This window comes from Pipistrellus hanaki (assembly GCF_964339955.1).
Source record: "Pipistrellus hanaki genome assembly, chromosome: 16".
Taxonomy (NCBI): Eukaryota; Metazoa; Chordata; class Mammalia; order Chiroptera; family Vespertilionidae; genus Pipistrellus; species Pipistrellus hanaki.
The window spans coordinates 36191933-36209985 of record NC_140518.1 but is presented as its reverse complement, the minus strand read 5'-3'; the positions used below and the strand labels follow the sequence as shown (position 1 = coordinate 36209985).

The following is an 18053-nucleotide window of genomic DNA, read 5'->3' as shown; positions in this document are numbered from 1 at the left end:
AGCCCTGATGTGCTGACACTGTGCACTGAGGTTCAGGGGCAAAAATCCCATTAACCAGGTAAATTAAATATTTTAATTAGCTATTAATTTGAAAAATATATTTTATATTGTTAAGTGAAAAAGTTCTCTTTTTCTTTAGATTGACAGCTAACTGCACGATCTGGTATATAGCATTAAGGTAAGAAATAATATATGCAGTGTTATATTTGTTTTAAATGTCGCAATGGTTTTGCGGCTCCCAGGATTTTTTTTCCTTCGGAAATGGGTCCAAGTGGCTCTTTATGTCTTAAAGGTTGCAGACCCCTGCCCTAGACCATCTTTTAGCCAAAGAGGGAGGGGTTTGTTTAATTGCTAACACCCCTGTTGTTTTTATCTAAACTCTACAGATCAGAGAGAGGAAAGATCACACACATTCTACAAAATATTCAATAGCTCAGGGAAATCAGTTAGGAAAGCAAAGTCAGTATGGTCTAGTCTATAAGCAGCTCTGCCCAAATTAATCTGGCATTTACCCCTTTTGTTCCTCCTAACACTATTTCTCCTCTTCCTCTTCCTTGGGCCCTGCATTTTAAAATTAGTTACTAAGTTTATACAAACAAAATTGCAAGTTCTAATTAACCAGACAGTGGTACAGTTTTCCTTACCCAGGTAAAGGGACCCTACAGGCCAATATCCCAGGAAATAATCTGAATTTACTTCTTAGGCATCCACGACACCTCCTCCCATGCAAGAAACAGACAAAGAGAAATGGCAACCCATCCCCCTTCTTTTCCTTTATATGTACCCATTACAAAGGGAATGAAAGGGTTAATCAAGAAATAGGGCTCTAACTTAGCAGAAATTAAGTTTGTTCTGCAAGCCTAAGCTTTGAAAAACAGCCCAGATACTTGCATCAACAGAAGCACCTGCAGCACAGCCTGGATACCTGTGTCAGCAGAAGCCACCTGCAGTTCTCCCTAAACATCTAAAAAACATTCTTCCTCCCCCATTCGGGGCTGACTTCTCTCTGAAATTCAACCCATCTGCACCCAGACACCTTAAATATCATTTTGACTACATTAAGCATTGAGTCCGTTCTGTGAAAATTTGGCCCAACTCGGAACCTTTCAGTGTTATATTAGGCTACTTCAAAGCATAAGAAGACAGTCATAATATAAAAATAAAGGGCCCTAGAACATCAGCCTGCAGACTGAAGGGCCCCGGGTTTGATTCGGTGAAGGGCACATACCCGGGTTGCAGGCTGGATCCCCAGTAGGGAAAGTTCAGGAGGCAGCCAAAAAATGATTCTCTCTCATCATTAATGTTTCTTTCTCTCTTCTCTCTTCCTCTTTGAAATCAATAAAAATATATTTAAAATAAAAATAAAGGAGTAAAGCTGACTGTGAAATAAAATGTACAATATGGCTCAGTTTTGCTATAAAACATGTATAAAAATAAGACTAGAGGATATATACCTCAATTTATAATGATGTTCACCTGTGAGTGATAGAAATTGGGTTGATATTGCCGAGACCAGTTTGGCTCAATGGATAGAGTGTCGGCTTGGAGACTGAAGGGTCCCGGGTTCGATTCCAGTCAAGGGCATGTACCTTGGTTGCGGGCATATCCCCAGTAGGGGGTGTGCAAGAGGCAGCTGATCGATGACTCTCTCTCATCAATGTTTCTAACTCTCTATCTCTCTCCCTTCCTCTCTGTTCAAAATCAATAAAATATATTTTAAAAAAAAGAAATTGGGTTGATATTAACTTTGCTTATTTACAAGTCTTAATTTTTCTACAATAAACATTAACTTTATATTAGAAAAACAACAACATTGCAAATATATATGCCAAAGTGACTGTCAGACTAGTCTTACTGGTAGCTATGATGTGCAACGCAGGAGGGCAGATGCCCAACGCAGGAGCTGCCAAGCTGCAGTGACCTGGCAGTTGCAGTTCTTGGGTGACACACCGGGAAACAGAGAAGAGGGAGTCCAATTTCAAGGTGTGTCACCCAAGAACCACCTTCTCCCAACCCAGGACCACTCAGGGGATGTCAGAGCGCTGCTTTAAGCCTGATCCCCATAGGCCAAGCCAAGGGACCCACTGTGCACAAATTCAAGCACTGGGCCTCTAGTCTGAAAATAAAATACCCAAGTCTACCATTTCTTTATCTGAAAATCTGTACTAATCAGGTCCACTGTGTGATCCCCATTTCTTAAACTACGGTTCCACCTTGTCCATGCCTTTGTTGCCATGGACTTTGCATGCTGTTCTAGTTATTAAATGGATGTCTGTCTTCTCTCCCAAATTTGAGTTCTTGAGGATAGGCCTGTGCTTTATTAATCTGTGACCTTTAGGGGTTGATGTAAAATCAGTGCTTAATACACATTTATGGAGTGAATCATTTAAAGGGCAGATAGGCACCTCAAAGTACTAAAGGATCAAAACTGCCACTGTGGGGAACCCGGCTGTGGAAGTTAACAGTGTTGCTGGTGCTGGAGGGTAATTTGAGAAATCTACTCTTTCATACTCAGATGGTGGGTTTCAGTGGAGTCCCTGGGGCAATAGTACATCATTGAAACAAACAGAGAAGTTAATTTTGTAGAGAAAAATAAAGACCCTTTTCAGATAGACACATTCTGAGGGGACAGGGGAGAACTTAAGACCAATCAAAGGGGTGCCTGAAGCAGCTGAGTGAGCTGTTGCCTGAAGGGAAGTATGTGTGAGGGAGAACCAGAGGCAGGTTGGCTGGGTGGAGGGCAGCTGATTTCAGCATATGGGTGGAAGTGCACCCAGGAGAGAAGGTAAGCCATTGTGACAGAGACAGGAAGAGAGGTAGCAGTACACAGTAGAGCCATAGCAGGCTGCCCAGAAGCAGGGAGGGAAAGTCACATGGCCAGATACTGTTGCAGAGAACCCTAGGTGGACAGAGAATGGGGGTCAGATTTGACTGTTAGAAGTCACTGGTCACATCAATCCTTTCCCCTGGGGCTAGGCTTAGTGAGAGTGCCCCCAGTGCCTAGGACAGTTGTACCAACAGAGGAGCTGGAGAGAGAAGAGAGGGGGAGCACTTACAGAAATGCACCAGAAGTCCTTCCTGCTTGTCTGTGCCTTCCATATGCATTCAGTTGAAGCCTTTTAATGTGATGGCAGAAAGTAAAAAAGAAAGTGAACAGCAAGAGCTCCATGTCAGTTTGGACACATATCCTTATATCATGAAAAGTGAAAATATTTTTCATAAAGTTTTCATCCTGAATCTCATAAAAACAGTGCAGCAAATGCCAAGAATATGGGTCTAGGTTCAGATGCTTCTCAAGGACCTCACTCTTGGCCAACTGCAGCAGATAGGAATGCCGCTCCCGAGACAGGCTGCATTTGAAGATGCTCTCCATCTCTCTCATCCCCTGATAACTCAAAAGGCCAAACAGGAAACATGTGGTTGGTTCCCCAAAAAGGTCATCCTTGTCATATACATCTGTCAAGTCTGTTATAATTTTGATGTTATTAAAGCAATCACTTTTCAATACTCTATCACCTAATGCATAGGACATTGCTGCAAAGAACTCTTGGAAGCACAGGTGAATGAAGCTGTAGCTCTGAGGGGTGGAGTGCTCTTGAAGAACACCCATGTTTAAGAGAGTGGAGGTGTTGGCCTCATCTAACCCATATTTCCTGAAGTCCTCTGGGTTGAACAGAGTCTTTCCTTGACAGATGCCTTCAGCAGCCAGAGAGCAGAAGCTCTTTAGCTTAGACCCGAGGGACTGAGCCTGGAGAATGTGGAAAAAGTAGTGCATACAGAGGGCTGTGGTTGTCTGGGAGGTCAGTGAGAGTGGTTGCTCCTGCTCCATCTGCTGCTTCAGGCAAGTGCAGACCAGCCAGGACACCAAGGGCATGAGACACATGGTGAAGAGAGCCGGGTTGGATTTAACCAAGGTGAAGGCTCTAATTGCTTGGCTCTCATCTGTGAAATATTGCAAGAAATACTCCTTCCTGGCCGACTCGGAGAATCCTAGGACCTCTACCGAGCGAGGATGCTTTAAAGAAGTTTTGAGCCTCTGCAGAGCTGTGATCCTAGCTGTGATAAGCAGGGAAGCCTCGGAAAGTATGATTTTCTTCAGCAAACTGCCCAGCAGTGTGTGCACCTGCTGCTGCTGCCTCCAGTGTGGACAGAGCTCAGAACTTTGCCCCTTCAAGTCCCATTTTGGTTCATCTAAGTTATCAAGAATGAAGAGCAGCTGCTCTGGCTGAGACAGAATCTGCCCAATGGGAGGAGCATCAGGAGCAGCCCAGTCTTTTGTGATGAGCTCAGCAAGACTCATTGTCTCAGACTGTGCCAGATCTCTGCAGTTGAAGTAGAAGACATGCTTGAAGCGGTCCCTGAAGAGCCAGCCTTCCTCCCAGGCTCTCCTCACCTGCCTGGCCAGGGTTGACTTCCCGATTCCAGCAGCTCCATGCACCACGACAGTGGGAGGCTCCTCCTGGGTACTCAGGCCTGGGCCAAATAAGTCTCCAATCTCCATCAAATGTCCTTGTTCATCTACCACCTCGTGATTCCTACTTTTCCTGAGCAGGAGGTCATAGCCTCTGGGTTGAGATCTGCGTAGAAGTAGTAGTTGTGTGAATTTTTGGTGCAAATACTCATTTCTCCATGACTGAGTGGGGCAGGAACTCTCTCTCCTTTGGTTCTGGTATTTTTCTTTGATTCCTACAGAAAGAAGAGAAAGATGAAACATTTGTTTAATTGTTTCTCCATTTATTCCTCAATTGTTTTTTGAATTCACTTGAAGCTATACACTGTGATGGTTGATGATACGGTATATTCTTTTCAGATTGTAGAGAAAATATGTGTGTGTGTTTTTGGGGGGCGGGGAGGTAGGGGAAGAGCCCTGTTCAAGTTTTGACTTGAGCAAATCATTCTCAGTGTGATGTTTCTTCCTTCTTCAAATATTAATCAATGGCTAACACTGCCAGACACTGGTTTAAAGGTTTGGGATATAGAGTGAACAAATAGACATACCTGTTTGATCTCATTAATTCTATGACCCAAGTTTACAATTTTTTATTAATAAATTGTAAGTAGTCATGGTCAAGTGAAGGAGATAATGAATGGTGAAACAGAAACTATTGATTTCTGACAGTATTCTCTTTGCACCCACCTCTGAAGTACATGCCTATGATAATCTTCTACAATCACCTCAGGTTATCTATCCCATGGCTCTCTCCAAGGCAATGAGTGTGACTGGCCAGAAGCCCCAGGGAATTCAAGCTCCAGGATGAGTGCTTAACCCCTGACAGAGGCAGTTCCTTGTCCCCCAGCAGAAACATCTCTGAGTTGTGTTCTCCACTGTCTCCTGAAGATCCCTCGTACATTGAACCTCAGTTGCTCAACAATGCAGGTTTCATTGGTTTCCTCCTTCCCTTCCCACTTCTCTCTCCTAATGGTGCTTCCAGGGAACCAATTCCTGAATAAACCACCTGCTCTCTAATTTAATGTCAGGGTCTGATTCTGGGGAAAGCCAGGTTCTAATACAGATTCAACTCTAAAGGACATCACTTATCACATTATAATAAAATTGTCAAAAATAAAAGACAAAGAGAATATGAAAGACAAAGAGAATATGATAGCAGCAAGAGAATGACTAATCACATACTAGGGAACTGCCATAAAACTATGAGCAATTTTCAGCAGAAACTTCACAGTTTAGAAGACAGTAGATGATATATTCAAAGTGCTGAAAGAAAAATAGTAAAAAATAATTTACCCAGAAAAGGTTCAGAAATGAAAGAGCTATAAAGTATTCCCAGGTAAGCAAAAGCTGAGGGAGTTTAACACCACTAGAGATGACTCACAACAAATGCAAAAAGGCATTCTCTAAGCTGAAATAAAGAATGGTAACATGAAAACATGTGAAAGTATACATCTCATTGGTAAAGGTAAATAATTGGTAAAGGTAAATATATAGTCAAATTCAGAATATGGTGTACGGTAATGATGGTGTGAAATAACTCTAGTAGAGTGGTTAGAAGACAGAAGTATTGGCCAATGCTGTGGGGCTGGAGCTGGTGAAGGGGGCGTGGAAGCACTAGCACAGGACAGTAATGTTGGCCTTAGAAACTCTTCAGGGTATGCAATGGGTTATTGGATGCTGATCAGGCACCTGACTTTAGCATTGTAACAGCTTCAGAGACCATGTGAGAATGTGAGTGGAGTCAGCCCTATCGCTTTGGATAGTTCAGAGTTTATATGTCCTTTTGTACAAGTGATTTTTCAGATTACAGTTCTTTGCTGAGATTTGAGTGTGATTTGACAATTTGGGGAAACGTGCAGCTTTGTAAGTTCAGAAGTGTAATCAGCTAAAACATTCACCTTTCGAGGAATTGTGTTTTGCCAATTATCACTCCCTCCTCGGCTAACTTCCATGTATAAGATATCCCTCGATTTTCAGTCTAATTATTTTATTTTACTTTCAAAATATTTTTTAATGATTTCAAAAAGGAAGAGAGAGGGAGAGAGAGATAGAAACATCAATGATGAGAGAAAAATCATTGGCTGCCTTCTGCATACCCTACACTGGGGCTTGAACCCACAACCCAGGCATGTGTCTTTGACTAGAATTGAACCCGGGACCCTTCAGTCTGCAGGCTTACACTTTATCCACTGAGTCAAACCAGCGAGGTTCAGTCTAATGATTTTAGGGAAAAAATAGCATCTTATACACAGAAAAATATATCTACTGCATTGGGAAGTGGAGGTTTCTCACCAGGGACAGGTGGTGGAACATTACAAAAAGGTGCCCATGCTCACCAGCCAGCATGGGGAGAAGCTGTATCGCATCAGACTGCTTCAGTGATGCCCTCCCAGGCCTTGGTGCCACACTTACAACTCCATAGCAGAGTGGGTGGCTCTAAAAAGACATGGTGTGTCCCTGACTACCCTGTGATCTCCTTAGTTCAGTGGCTCTTCCCCTACTGGCTTCGATGGCCTGGTTGATGTTTCTGTCCAGGTCCTTTGTTTCCAGCTGCCTCCCCTTTGCCATTTCAAGCCCTCCTTCTAGGGTTCAATATCAGCCCTCCCTACGGTGGTCAGTTTTAGAGAATGAAAAATGGAAGAGGAAAGTTTGTTCACTTTATTCTTCTCAATTAGAAACAGCCATAGACTGTTCAATGGTTATGCTGTCAGCACCCCTCAGTAAAGACTGGGCCCAGTGGGGATGCACTGAAGCTGCCCTCGGTGAAGTGACCTAGGTGCCCTCCAAGGTGAAGCACCCTGGTCCCAGCAGCCTTTGTTGGGGTCCTTTGCCCATACTTGGCTCTGCAACTATCCAGGGAGTGAACAAGTTTGCTGGTAGCAATACTGGAACCACCGGTGAGACAGTAGTGAGGAAGTTGTCCAGTGCCTTCGGGGTTGTGCTTGAAATAAAAAAAGATTTTCCTTGAAATTCAACCTGCAACTGACTTGGAAAGACAGATGTTTTTGTACTTTACCCCCAAATTCACTGTCTGTCTATGCTTTTTCCTCTTGCCTGCCCCCTCCCCCAGCTTGTTTAAATTTCACAATTATGTATTTAATTCTCAAAGTACTATATATCTGTGCTCATTTGTGATTTGTGGACACTAATACAATACAAATGATTAAGAAAAACACCTGATCTTGGGGAATGATAGATCCTCCCTTCCTCCGACTGATGGACGAAGAATGACGTAAACTCCACCTGTAGCTGAACATTCCTGAGCACCGAACCAGCAATCTGCACCTGCCAAATACCCTAAGCCCCCGATTCCTAAGTCCCTAGGTCCCTAATCATAGGCCTTACATGAAATGACCAATCAGTGTGTGCTGAGTGCTCTAAGCCCCGTCCCTTTTCTTTCCTCCCCTTAAAAGGTGCTTGATCCCTGGCCCTCACTTGCTTTCTCCTCTGGAAGCAGCTGGCAGTGGTACTCTTCTCTTCAATAAAGCCTGTGTCTGGCATCCTGGTCTCCGGCCCCTCTCTGTTTCATCTATCAGAGAAGAGTAGCTAATAACATTTAACTCACATAAACACATGCACACACAGAAAAACACACATATGTGTGTGTATTTACTGTATATATTTATGTATATATCTATATATGATATATGTATAAATTTTCCTTATGGGTGCTTCAATGTTTACAAAAAATATGTGATTGGTAATAGACATAGAATGTTTATGAAGATATTGCATTCTTTTCTATTTACATTTGAACTTCTTTATTTAAATATACAGTCTTGAGATATACATTTCTACAGTTGAAGGGGTCTTAACACCTCCTAAACCTGCATGCTCAGTCTCTGATTATTGTAATAACAAATATTATGACAGACTATATGTGACTTGCCTTAGGTTAACATTGACTGAATAATGGGATAGCAATGACTGAGCCATTACTGAATACTCTGTGCCTAAAGGGAGGCATTTAACACATTTATTAATTATACTAGTGGCCCTATGCACAAATCCGTGCATGAGTAGCTTGCTGTTGCTTGCCTCAGCTGGCTGCCCGGACCATCACCATTCTTGGCTCTCTCTTTCACTGTAGCTCGCTGCCCCGCCCTGCTGTAGCTCTCCACCCACTGCCCCGCCCTCCTGCGGATTGGACATTATGTAACATGGTGTAACAACCATTTGTATATTACCTCTTTATTATATAGGATGTGCTATTTTCTGTCACAACATTTTTATTATATTGAAATAATAAATTTATTGGATGAAACTCCAAGAGGAAACAAGAACAAAAGTATTAAAAATAACTCATGCAAACACACACACACACACACACACACACACACACACAAATAACTAATGCAGATTAAAATAATTTGGCAATGGATACACAATATAGAAGATGCAAATTATGACAGCAATGGAGGAATAAAAGGGTAGAATTTTTACATGTGATTGAAATTAAGTTATGAATCTGAAATAGACTGTAATAATTATGAGATACTAGAGGCCCAGTGCACGAAATTTGTGCAGGGGGGGGGGGGGCTGGTGAGGGGGTTATGTCCCTCAGCCCAGCCTGCACCCTCTCCAATCTGGGACCCCTCTCACAATCCAGGATTGCTGGCTCCCAACTGCTCATCTGCCTGCCTTCCTGAGTGCCCCTAACTGCTTCTGCCTGCCAGCCTGGTCAACCCCTAACCATTCCCATGCCAGCCTGACTGATGTCTAACTGCTCCCCTGCCAGCCTGTTTGCCCCCAGCTTCCTTCCTCTGCTGGCCTGGTCACCCCTAACTGCCCTCCCCTGCAGGGTTGATCACTCCCAACTGCCCTCCCTTGCAGGCCTGGTGCCTCCCACCTGCCCTCTCCTGCATGCCTGATTGCCAACAACGGCCCTCCCTTGCAGGCCTGGCCCTTCCCAATTGCCCTCCCCTGCTGGTCATCTTGTGTTGGCCATCTTCTATCCACATGGGGGCAGGACCTTTGATCATATGTGGGCAGCCATCTTGTGTGTTGGAGTGATGGTCAATCTGCATATTACTCTTTTATTAGATAGGATAGAGGCCTCATGCACAGGTGGGGGCTAGCTGGCTTTTCCTGAAGGGTGTCCCGGATCAGGGTGGGGGTTCCCTTGGGGTGTGAGGTGGCTGGGTCAGGGGCCTGTGGTAGTTTTCAGGCCAGCCATGCCCCCTGGTGACCCAAGCAGAGGCCTGGTATCTGGGGTTTATTTATCTTCTACAATTGCCTCCTGCTAGCTCTGTGGTGCAGCCATTTCTGTTGGGATTATTTTTCTATAATTGAAACTTTGTAGCCTGGAGTGAAGGCCTGAGCCTGCCAGGGCTGCAGAAGCTTGGCTTCCTCCATCGCCTGGGGCAAACCTAGCCTCCTGCTCTTCTAGCTCCATGACTATCACCATTTCAGCTGAAATTTATCTTCTATAATTGAAACTTTGTACCCTTGAGTGGAGGCCTGGGCCCACCAGGGTGTATGGAAAGCTTGGCTTCCTTCATTGCCAGGGAAACCCAAGCCTCCCTCCTGCTCTCTGTGGCTGGAGCCATCTTGGTTGGGATTAATTTGCATACTCACTCTGATTGACTGGTGGGTATAGTGGAGTGATGGTTAATTTGCATATTACTCTTTTATTATATAGGATTTTGTGTACATCTCATGATAGATACAAAGACAAACCCCTAGTGGATACACAAATGAGGCAGAAAGAAATCATAGCATACCACTATAGAAACTCATCAAATCACACATAGCAAGAGAGGAAGAAAGAATAAAAGCAGTATATAACAGCTACAGAAACAATGAATAAATCCTTCCCTACCAATAATTACTTTGAATAAAAAGCATTACCTTCTCTAATCACAAGATAGAGTGGCTGAATGAATAAAAAATAAAAACTAAGCACAATAAAATCTAAGATCTGACTATATTCTGCCTACAAGAGACTCTCTTTGGCTTTGAAAACACACTTAGGGTAAGGGAAAATGATGGAAAGATATTCAATGCAAATGGAAACAAAAGAGAGAAGGATTAGCAATTATTATATCAGACAATGAAGCTTGAGCTTGTAACCATCACAGCCAGGGTCTGGGAGCAGGAGGAGGAAGAGTGGCACAGAAGAAAGGGAAGAGAAAAGGGGGACATGGAAACTGGGGGTGGGGTCCTCACAAAGCAGCAGCAGCATGGAGGCAGAGGTCACTGGGTGTAGTTTCCAGCCCTGGATGTTTCCAAGTGCTGTGTGAGCAGGAATTTGGATGCTGGGATGAAAAGAGAAAGAGGCGAGGGTGTAGCTGAGATTTCCAGCCTGGGTGACTCCATATGAGGAGGGTGAAATAAAAAAGTAAGGAGAGGGGACTGGCTTGAGCTGAGGGCCTACCCTCCTCTTGGGGTTCACCTGGAGAACAGAGTCCTCCTTAGAACTTTCTGGACCACCCAGACCCTAGGGAACTTCAGAATTATTATGGCACACGCTGTGCCTGGCCAAGGACCATGTTACATATGGCACCTGTTGGGTAAGATTCACTGCCTGGCCTGCATAGTCTGAGTTTACCCATTTGTCAAATTGGAGGGGGTATAATCACAACAGTGGAATGTTCCAAAAAGATCATTTCTAGATTTACTGACCCACACCAACTTTGGATCCTCCATACTTCTTATAGTGTTTTATTGGCCCAGGTCCTCATTCAGCTCTAGGCTCACCTGGCTAGGAACTAAAGTGTTGGCTTACAGCCCCACTTGGGCCCTCAGGACAGCTCAGCAAGCCTCACATTTCCAGCTATGTCCATATGTCAGGCAAGTGTTTCAAATTCTCTCTATGTCTTGGAGGAGCCCCAGGACTCAGGGTCAAAGAATTTCAGCACTGTGGTGGAGTTTTGCTTGGGTGGAATTGGGGAGCAGAGGAATGGGGGCAATTGCAATTTAAGAAGTAGATAAGGAGGTTGACGCTTGCTAATAGGATGGGCAAGAGCTAGGGCATTGAAATTCGGGGACTTCAATGGAGAAGTATTGTGCTGGCATGAGCAGAGCAAGGACAGTAGGCCAGGTACTGAAAGTCACCAGGGTGGCATAGCCATGGGCAAAACTTGGAAAACAAGGACTTTACCCCAAGGGTAATCTTTCTTCCCCTAGCATATCACTCCTCATAGGGTGTGGACCCCCTGAGCTTTCTTATCTCTGGCCATGGTATTCAGATCCCCTGATCTTTCCTCCCAAGAAATAACATCTAGGTGTCAGTTGTATTTTAGCTCCAGGCCCAGAAAGGCAGCAAAACCATCTACATTGATTAATGACTCTTTGCCCTGGCACCTATCAATCGGTGCGAAGGACCCACTTGGAAAGCTGATGAACATTCTATTGAGATCCTCCCATAGTATCTCCCCTAAGATCTCCATATTAAAAGCTTTTAGGATGGAGGACCCAGGGTCCTCTGGGAGTATGCCCATGCCTTTCCGCACCCTGCCCTTCCATTTCTTGTTATCATCACCTTTATTTCTTCACTTTCAAGCTCCAAGGGCACTTCCTTTGCTTCTGTAAGTTATCTCTTAAACCCCTTTATCCTACCATTCATTTTTTATACCTCTTTGATTTTCTAAGTAAATGTTCTCTTATAGTTTGAGTCTTGGCTCTGAATTCTTCCCTAGTCAGAACTCAAGAACAAGAGTTCCTGAACCAAGGTCCTGTTTGACCCCATTGGTCTAACACCTGGTGCTTTTCTCACTGTTGTGACCAACAGCACCAGAAAACAAGAGATCCAGTCTTAACTAGGAGAGGTCAGGAGAAACCAGTGATCCCACTACAGCCTGCTCCACCCTCTCATTGGAGAATGGTGCCCTGACACTGCTGGGCAACTGTCCTGATCTGGACTCCAGGAACTTTTTATCTCTGCCCTGGTTCTGCCTCTACCTCCCCATATATGTCCTCTCTGTGCCTCAAATCCCCTCACATGAGGCTGAGAACCTCTGCCACCCACACCTGTCAGTAGTAATACCATCCACAGGGGCAGTAACAGTAGTAACAGAACAGTTCATTGAGCACTTTCTAGGAAGTGGACTCTGTGGTGGGTGTCTAACATGGATTACCTCTTGACCCTCCTACAGCCCAGGGGCCTCCAACCCTCTCATTTTATAGATGGAGAGAAGATGCAGAGAGCAGTGAAGCTACTTGCCCAATGTGGTCGTGCCAGGACTGGAACTTTCTTCTTGCCAACTCCCTCTGTACTTACAGCACAAGACCAGGCAAGTGGCCTCTTGGGAGGTGGGTGTGAAACCCACATTCTGCTGCTGGTGCCATCTGGGAGTTTCTTTGGCCTTGGAGCACTTTAGTCTCTGTGACCTTCTGAGAGCTCTCTCCCAAGTGCTGTGGGGACCCATGGGTTGCTGGGAATGCGCTTGGCATTCTTTTCCACAAGCCTTTTAGCTAAGGTGACTAGACGCTCCGCTTTTGGCGGGACAGTCCCGATTTTTAACAATTTGAACCGAGTCCCGCGGCATTTTAAAAAAGTCCCAATTTTTGGAAAGTGCATGACAAGCTCGGGAACAGCGGGAGAATAGGAAGGGAATATACAGTTTTCATTGGCCATGTGGCTATTTAGCCAGGATATGAGTTTTATATTATTTTTGTTAATTTTATAATGTTAAACTTTAATAATAATAAATAATTGTTGAGAACTGATTATCGAGAACTGCTTATCAAAGTTCACATTGTTGGTCAGTTGTTAGAATTCGACCACCATTGTTTGGACTTAATGAACAATGGCATTTTTTGGGATTTGCAACGACGAAAACATTTTGTAACTGTCTTTCAGATGATACACACATCGTACTGTGTGCTAGTAAGCTAGTTAAACAAGTGATATCATTACAAATCAGCTATTCAGATAATTTAGGTAAGTAATTTATTTATTTATTTCATAAATACATAAATTTTCTTGAATTTAGCAGACAGTACTCATATTTATATTTTATAGTGGTGGCAAAAAGTCTAGCGCAGGCCTTGAAAGTGACACTAACAACTATACATAATTTCTATTTATTTACTATAGTAGTAAATTGTAATTATATTGAAATTTAAAAAAACATATTACAATACTATTTTTGCGTTCTATGAAAATTTTTGTTGCTCCATAGACCCAATTTTTAATCAAGATTCAGGCCCCCTCCGCCCCCCTGCGTCAATGGGTCAATGGTGTCCTGCTTTACCAATGTTAAAATCTGGTCACCTTACTCTGAGCTGAAGTCTAGTTTGAGCCTGGATCCCCCCTTTGACTGGGTATTCTCCAGAAAAATGTCTGATGGGGTTCAGTGGGTCATGGGTGGGAAGGAGAGCAACAGAAGGCAGAGGGTATGTTGTCTACTCACCTGACTTCATAGCTGGCTCTTTCCGGGCTCGGGCACATAGTTCGCTCAGGCCCATCTGCTCCCAGGTCTGCAGGGCGAGGTCCCAGGCCTGCTGTTCCCCGTATTGAGCCACAAGGCATGAAGCCACCTCCATGTGACCCACCTTCTCTGGCACTGGGGTCACCCGAGGAGAGTGCAGGCAGAGGTCTTTATCAGGCAGCTTCAGCAGGAACTCCCTCAGCTGCTCCTTGCTCATTAATTCCAAGATCCTGGCCAGCTGCTGCTGGGCTCCATGGGCCATCTCTCCTGTACTGGCCATGTCTGCTGCACTCGTAGTCTCAGTCCCAGCTCCGAGGGCCTCAGGGATGTTCACTGGAGAAGAGGTGGGTGGGGAGGGCATTAGGCAGGCAGAGAATAGCAGTCATTCTTGTCCCCTACCATGTCCCAATACCAGACTCTCACAGGGGTCATTACTGGTTCCCTGGCAAACTCCTCTTCAGCACTACAAACACACTTTTATAATCCTCTTGGTTTCTTCCAATAGATGATGTTGGGAGAAGGGAGGTGAACAGAAGAGTCAGGAAAAGCCATAAAAGGAGGAGCCCAGAGAAGGCAAGACATTTGTAGAAGTCAGTTACTGAGATGCTGGGGTGGAAGCAGTCCCAGAGTGAAGTGGTGGGGATGGGAAGATGGGATCTTCAGGATACTCACTGATATGTACTCTCCAGTCTTCCCTCCTGTGAGACCCAGAGGTCTGGAGCAACCTTGAGATTTAATGCTGACAATAGATGCAGTGAGGGAAGAGTCAAAGCACAGGGTGGGTTTTTAGATCACAGGAAGGATCTAAATTCCCAGGAAGGAGCTCAGAGTTGCTCCACCCAGATCTCTTCAGACTTCTCCTAGCCCTAGACAATCAAAGGGAAAGAATGAGCCAGAGGCAGAGCAAAAGGTATAGGCAGGGAAGGGGTGGGGCCCGGGCAGGCCTGCAGAGCCTGTACTACTTAGAGCCAGACATTCACAGGCCACATCTATAGGCAGCCCATGGGCATGAGTTCTGGTAGGGTACTGTGCTGGTTCCTGAGACTGGTCAGTAAGCCTAGACAAGTGGAATAGGGAAACTGAGACAGATATCTGAACAAACTGGAAGAGCACTTTACAGCAGACACAGAAGGTCACCTCCCTAGAGATAACACCTAGATCTCAGTTGTGTTTCAGTTCCAGGCCCAGAAAAACAGCAAAACTAAGTGGGTGACACCAGGACCAGCTGCAAAGATCCCTTGCCCTGGCACTGATTGCAGTATAGACCAGGACACTGAAAGAGACCACCTAGAAAACTGGTGAGTACTGTGCTAAAACCCTCTTCTTGGATTCTCAACTGCAAGAGAGAGAGAGAGAGAGAGAGAGAGAGAGAGAGAGAGAGAGAGAGAGAGAGAGAGAGAGAGAGAGAGAGAGAGAGAGAAAACCAAAAAATTCTCAAGACAAAGACCTTTTTTTTATCTGCGCTCCCATCCCTCCCTCTGCTCCGCCTGTTCCACTGCCCAGATTCTCCTAACTCAGGAGAAACTCCCCCTGCCTACTGACACCCCTCCACTTTCTGCCTTATCTGAACCCCCTGAGAATCTTTCCTCCCCTCCGACTCGCCCGCCTCCTTGCCCCCAGCCTTCTCGCCCGCCTCCCTACGACCAGGTTCCTATGGCCCTGCCTCATTCTGCCCCGCAGTCAGTTTCCTTCCTTCCCCCATCCTCACTCCCAGACCTCCCTCTGCCGGCCCTTCCCCCAGAGCTGCCTTCTTTACCTGCCGACCTTCCCCTTCCCCCACCCCTGCCTGGTTCCCCAGTCCCAGGCACACCCGCTCCCGGCTCCTCCTCTCCTCTGCCCCCTCCGGGAAGTTGCGGGGGCTGAGGGCATGGTCAGGGTTTATGTTCCTTTCTCTCTGTCGGGTGTCTCCCAGATTGAGAAGCGGCTGGGGTCTTTTTCCACCAACCCCACCGCGTTCATCAAGGAATTTCGATACCTTTCTCAGGCCTATGACCTCACCTGGCATGACATCCATGTCATTCTCTCTTCCACCCTAACATCAGATGAAAGGGAAAGAGTCTTAGGAGCAGCAAGGGACCATGCAGATCAGATCACCTTACAGACGCCTCTATGCCAGTGGGGGCCCAGGCCAGTTCCTTGGCAGGAACCGGGCTGGGAGTACCAACTAGATACCCTCGAAGGGCGAGACGGGCGCCGAAGTTGCGACCAGATGCTCCAATGCCTAATAGTAGGCCTACAGGCGTCTCGTCTCCCACAAGGTAGTTAATTTTGACAAGCTGAGGGAAGTTACTCAGGAGCCAGATGAGAACCCCGCAGTCTTCCTTAACAGGCTGACGGAGGCTCTGACCTTTATACTCGCCTGGAACCTGGGTCCCCCAGTCGGGGCAACTATTCTAGCCACTCACTTCATTTCGCAGTCAGCCCCAGATATTCGAAAAAAGTTTAAAAAGGCAGAAGATGGCCCTCAGACTCCTATCCGGGATCTGGTGAATATGGCATTTAAGGTGTTCAATGCCCGAGAAGAGCAGGCGGAATCAGATCGGGAGGCCCGCCTGCCACAAAAGGTGAATCTGCAAACCCAAGCCTTGGTAGCAGCCCTAAGGCCGGCAGCCGCGCATGGTCCTAAGGGGGCTGTGCGTGGTGGGGGTGCAACAAGAGGACGAGCGCCACCTGGAGGATGCTTCAAGTGCGGAAATGAGGGTCACTGGGCTAACTGATGGCCACAACCCCGTGCTCCGACCAAGCCCTGCCCAGCCTGTGGTCAAAGCAGCCACTGGAAAAGTGACTGTCCCTGGAAAAGCGACGGGCTTTCCGTGTCTCCGCGTGGAGGGGCGGTCCTTCCAGGTCATGACTCGCCGCTGGGTATGCTGGGACTGGCCTACTGAAGATGTCAGGACTCCTGCACCCCCATCACCCTGGCCGAGCCTCATGTAAAGCTCCAGGTAGCTGGTAAAATGATCTCCTTTTTGATCGATACGGGGGCTACCTTTTCTGTTCTGCCTTCCTTTTCTGGGCCACTGTTCCCTTCCCCGATCTCGGTCATGGAAATTGATGGCAAATCCATCTGCCCACTGGCCACAGGGCCCCTTCCCTGTCTCCTCGACAATAGCCCTATAATCCACTTGTTCCTAATCATGCCTTCATGCCTTGTACCCCTTTTAGGACGAGATATCCTCCTCAAACTAGGGGCCACTCTGCAGCTCACTGAGAGTCCTTCAGCCTCCCTGCTTCTTCCGCTCCTGGCTCCCTCCCTTCACCGGAACACTGAACCCCCACTGCCTGCGGCCCTTGTCAACCCTAAAGTATGGGACACCTCTACCCCGGTGGTTACTAGGCACCATACCCCGGTGAGGATCAGACTTAAAGACTCCGCCTCGTTTCCCTCCCGTCCCCAGTTTCCTATCTCCCTAACTCATAGCCAAGGCCTCAAACTTTTCATTACTCGGCTTCTGGGGCAGAGTCTCCTCATACCTATCGACTCTCCCTGCAACACCCCATCCTCCCCGTTAGGAAGGCAGATGGGACCTACCGGCTGGTGCAGGACCTCCGATTAATCAATGAAGTGGTGGTCCCCATCCACCCGGTGGTCCCCAATCCTTACACTCCCCTTTCCCGTGTACCAGCTGGTACTACCCACTTTTCTGTCCTTGACCTCAAAGATGCCTTCTTTACCACCCCTCTGGATCCAGATTCTTACCATCTGTTTGCATTTACTTGGGAGGACCCAGATGAGCAGGTATCCCGCCAACTTACCTGGACAGTTCTGCCCCAGGGATTCAGAGACAGTCCTCATCTGTTAGGCCAGGCCTTAGCCATAGACCTCCAACAATGTTCATTAGAACCCAGCACTCTTCTCCAGTATGTAGATGATCTTCTCTGCAGCCCCTCTTTAGACATTTCTCCGAGGCAGACAGTTGACCTCCTCAACTTTCTAGGGGACAAAGGATACCGTGTGTCTCATGCCAAGGCGCAACTGTCGGCCCCTACTGTCACTTACTTGGGGATCTGTCTGACTCCCAACTCCCGAGGACTGACAGTTGAGAGAGCACAGGCGATACGCGACCTACCGCTTCCCACTTCTGCTGAACAGATCTTGTCCTTTCTAGGGCTGGTAGGATTCTTCCGCCATTGGGTCCCAAATTTTGCTCTCCTAGCTAAGCCTCTATACCAGGCCACTAAAGAAACACCAATAGGCCCCTTCTCCTCACTCTCCCTCATTCGCCAGGCTT

The 18053-nt window shown here is 46.3% G+C and overlaps 1 protein-coding gene across 1 annotated transcript in view; it reads right to left on the bottom strand.

The window, feature by feature from the left end:
- LOC311610763 (NACHT, LRR and PYD domains-containing protein 1-like) overlaps positions 1-14104 on the bottom strand; it is a gene marked incomplete at both ends in the record, with an annotated part of 85062 nt that extends 70958 nt beyond the window's left edge. Inside the window, 2 exons of the mRNA XM_084862292.1 lie at positions 3057-4686; positions 13807-14104. Coding sequence (XP_084718418.1) covers positions 3057-4686; positions 13807-14104 — 1928 coding nt within the window. The remainder of the gene's footprint in view (positions 1-3056; positions 4687-13806) is intronic.
- Positions 14105-18053: the final 3949 nt, after the last annotated feature.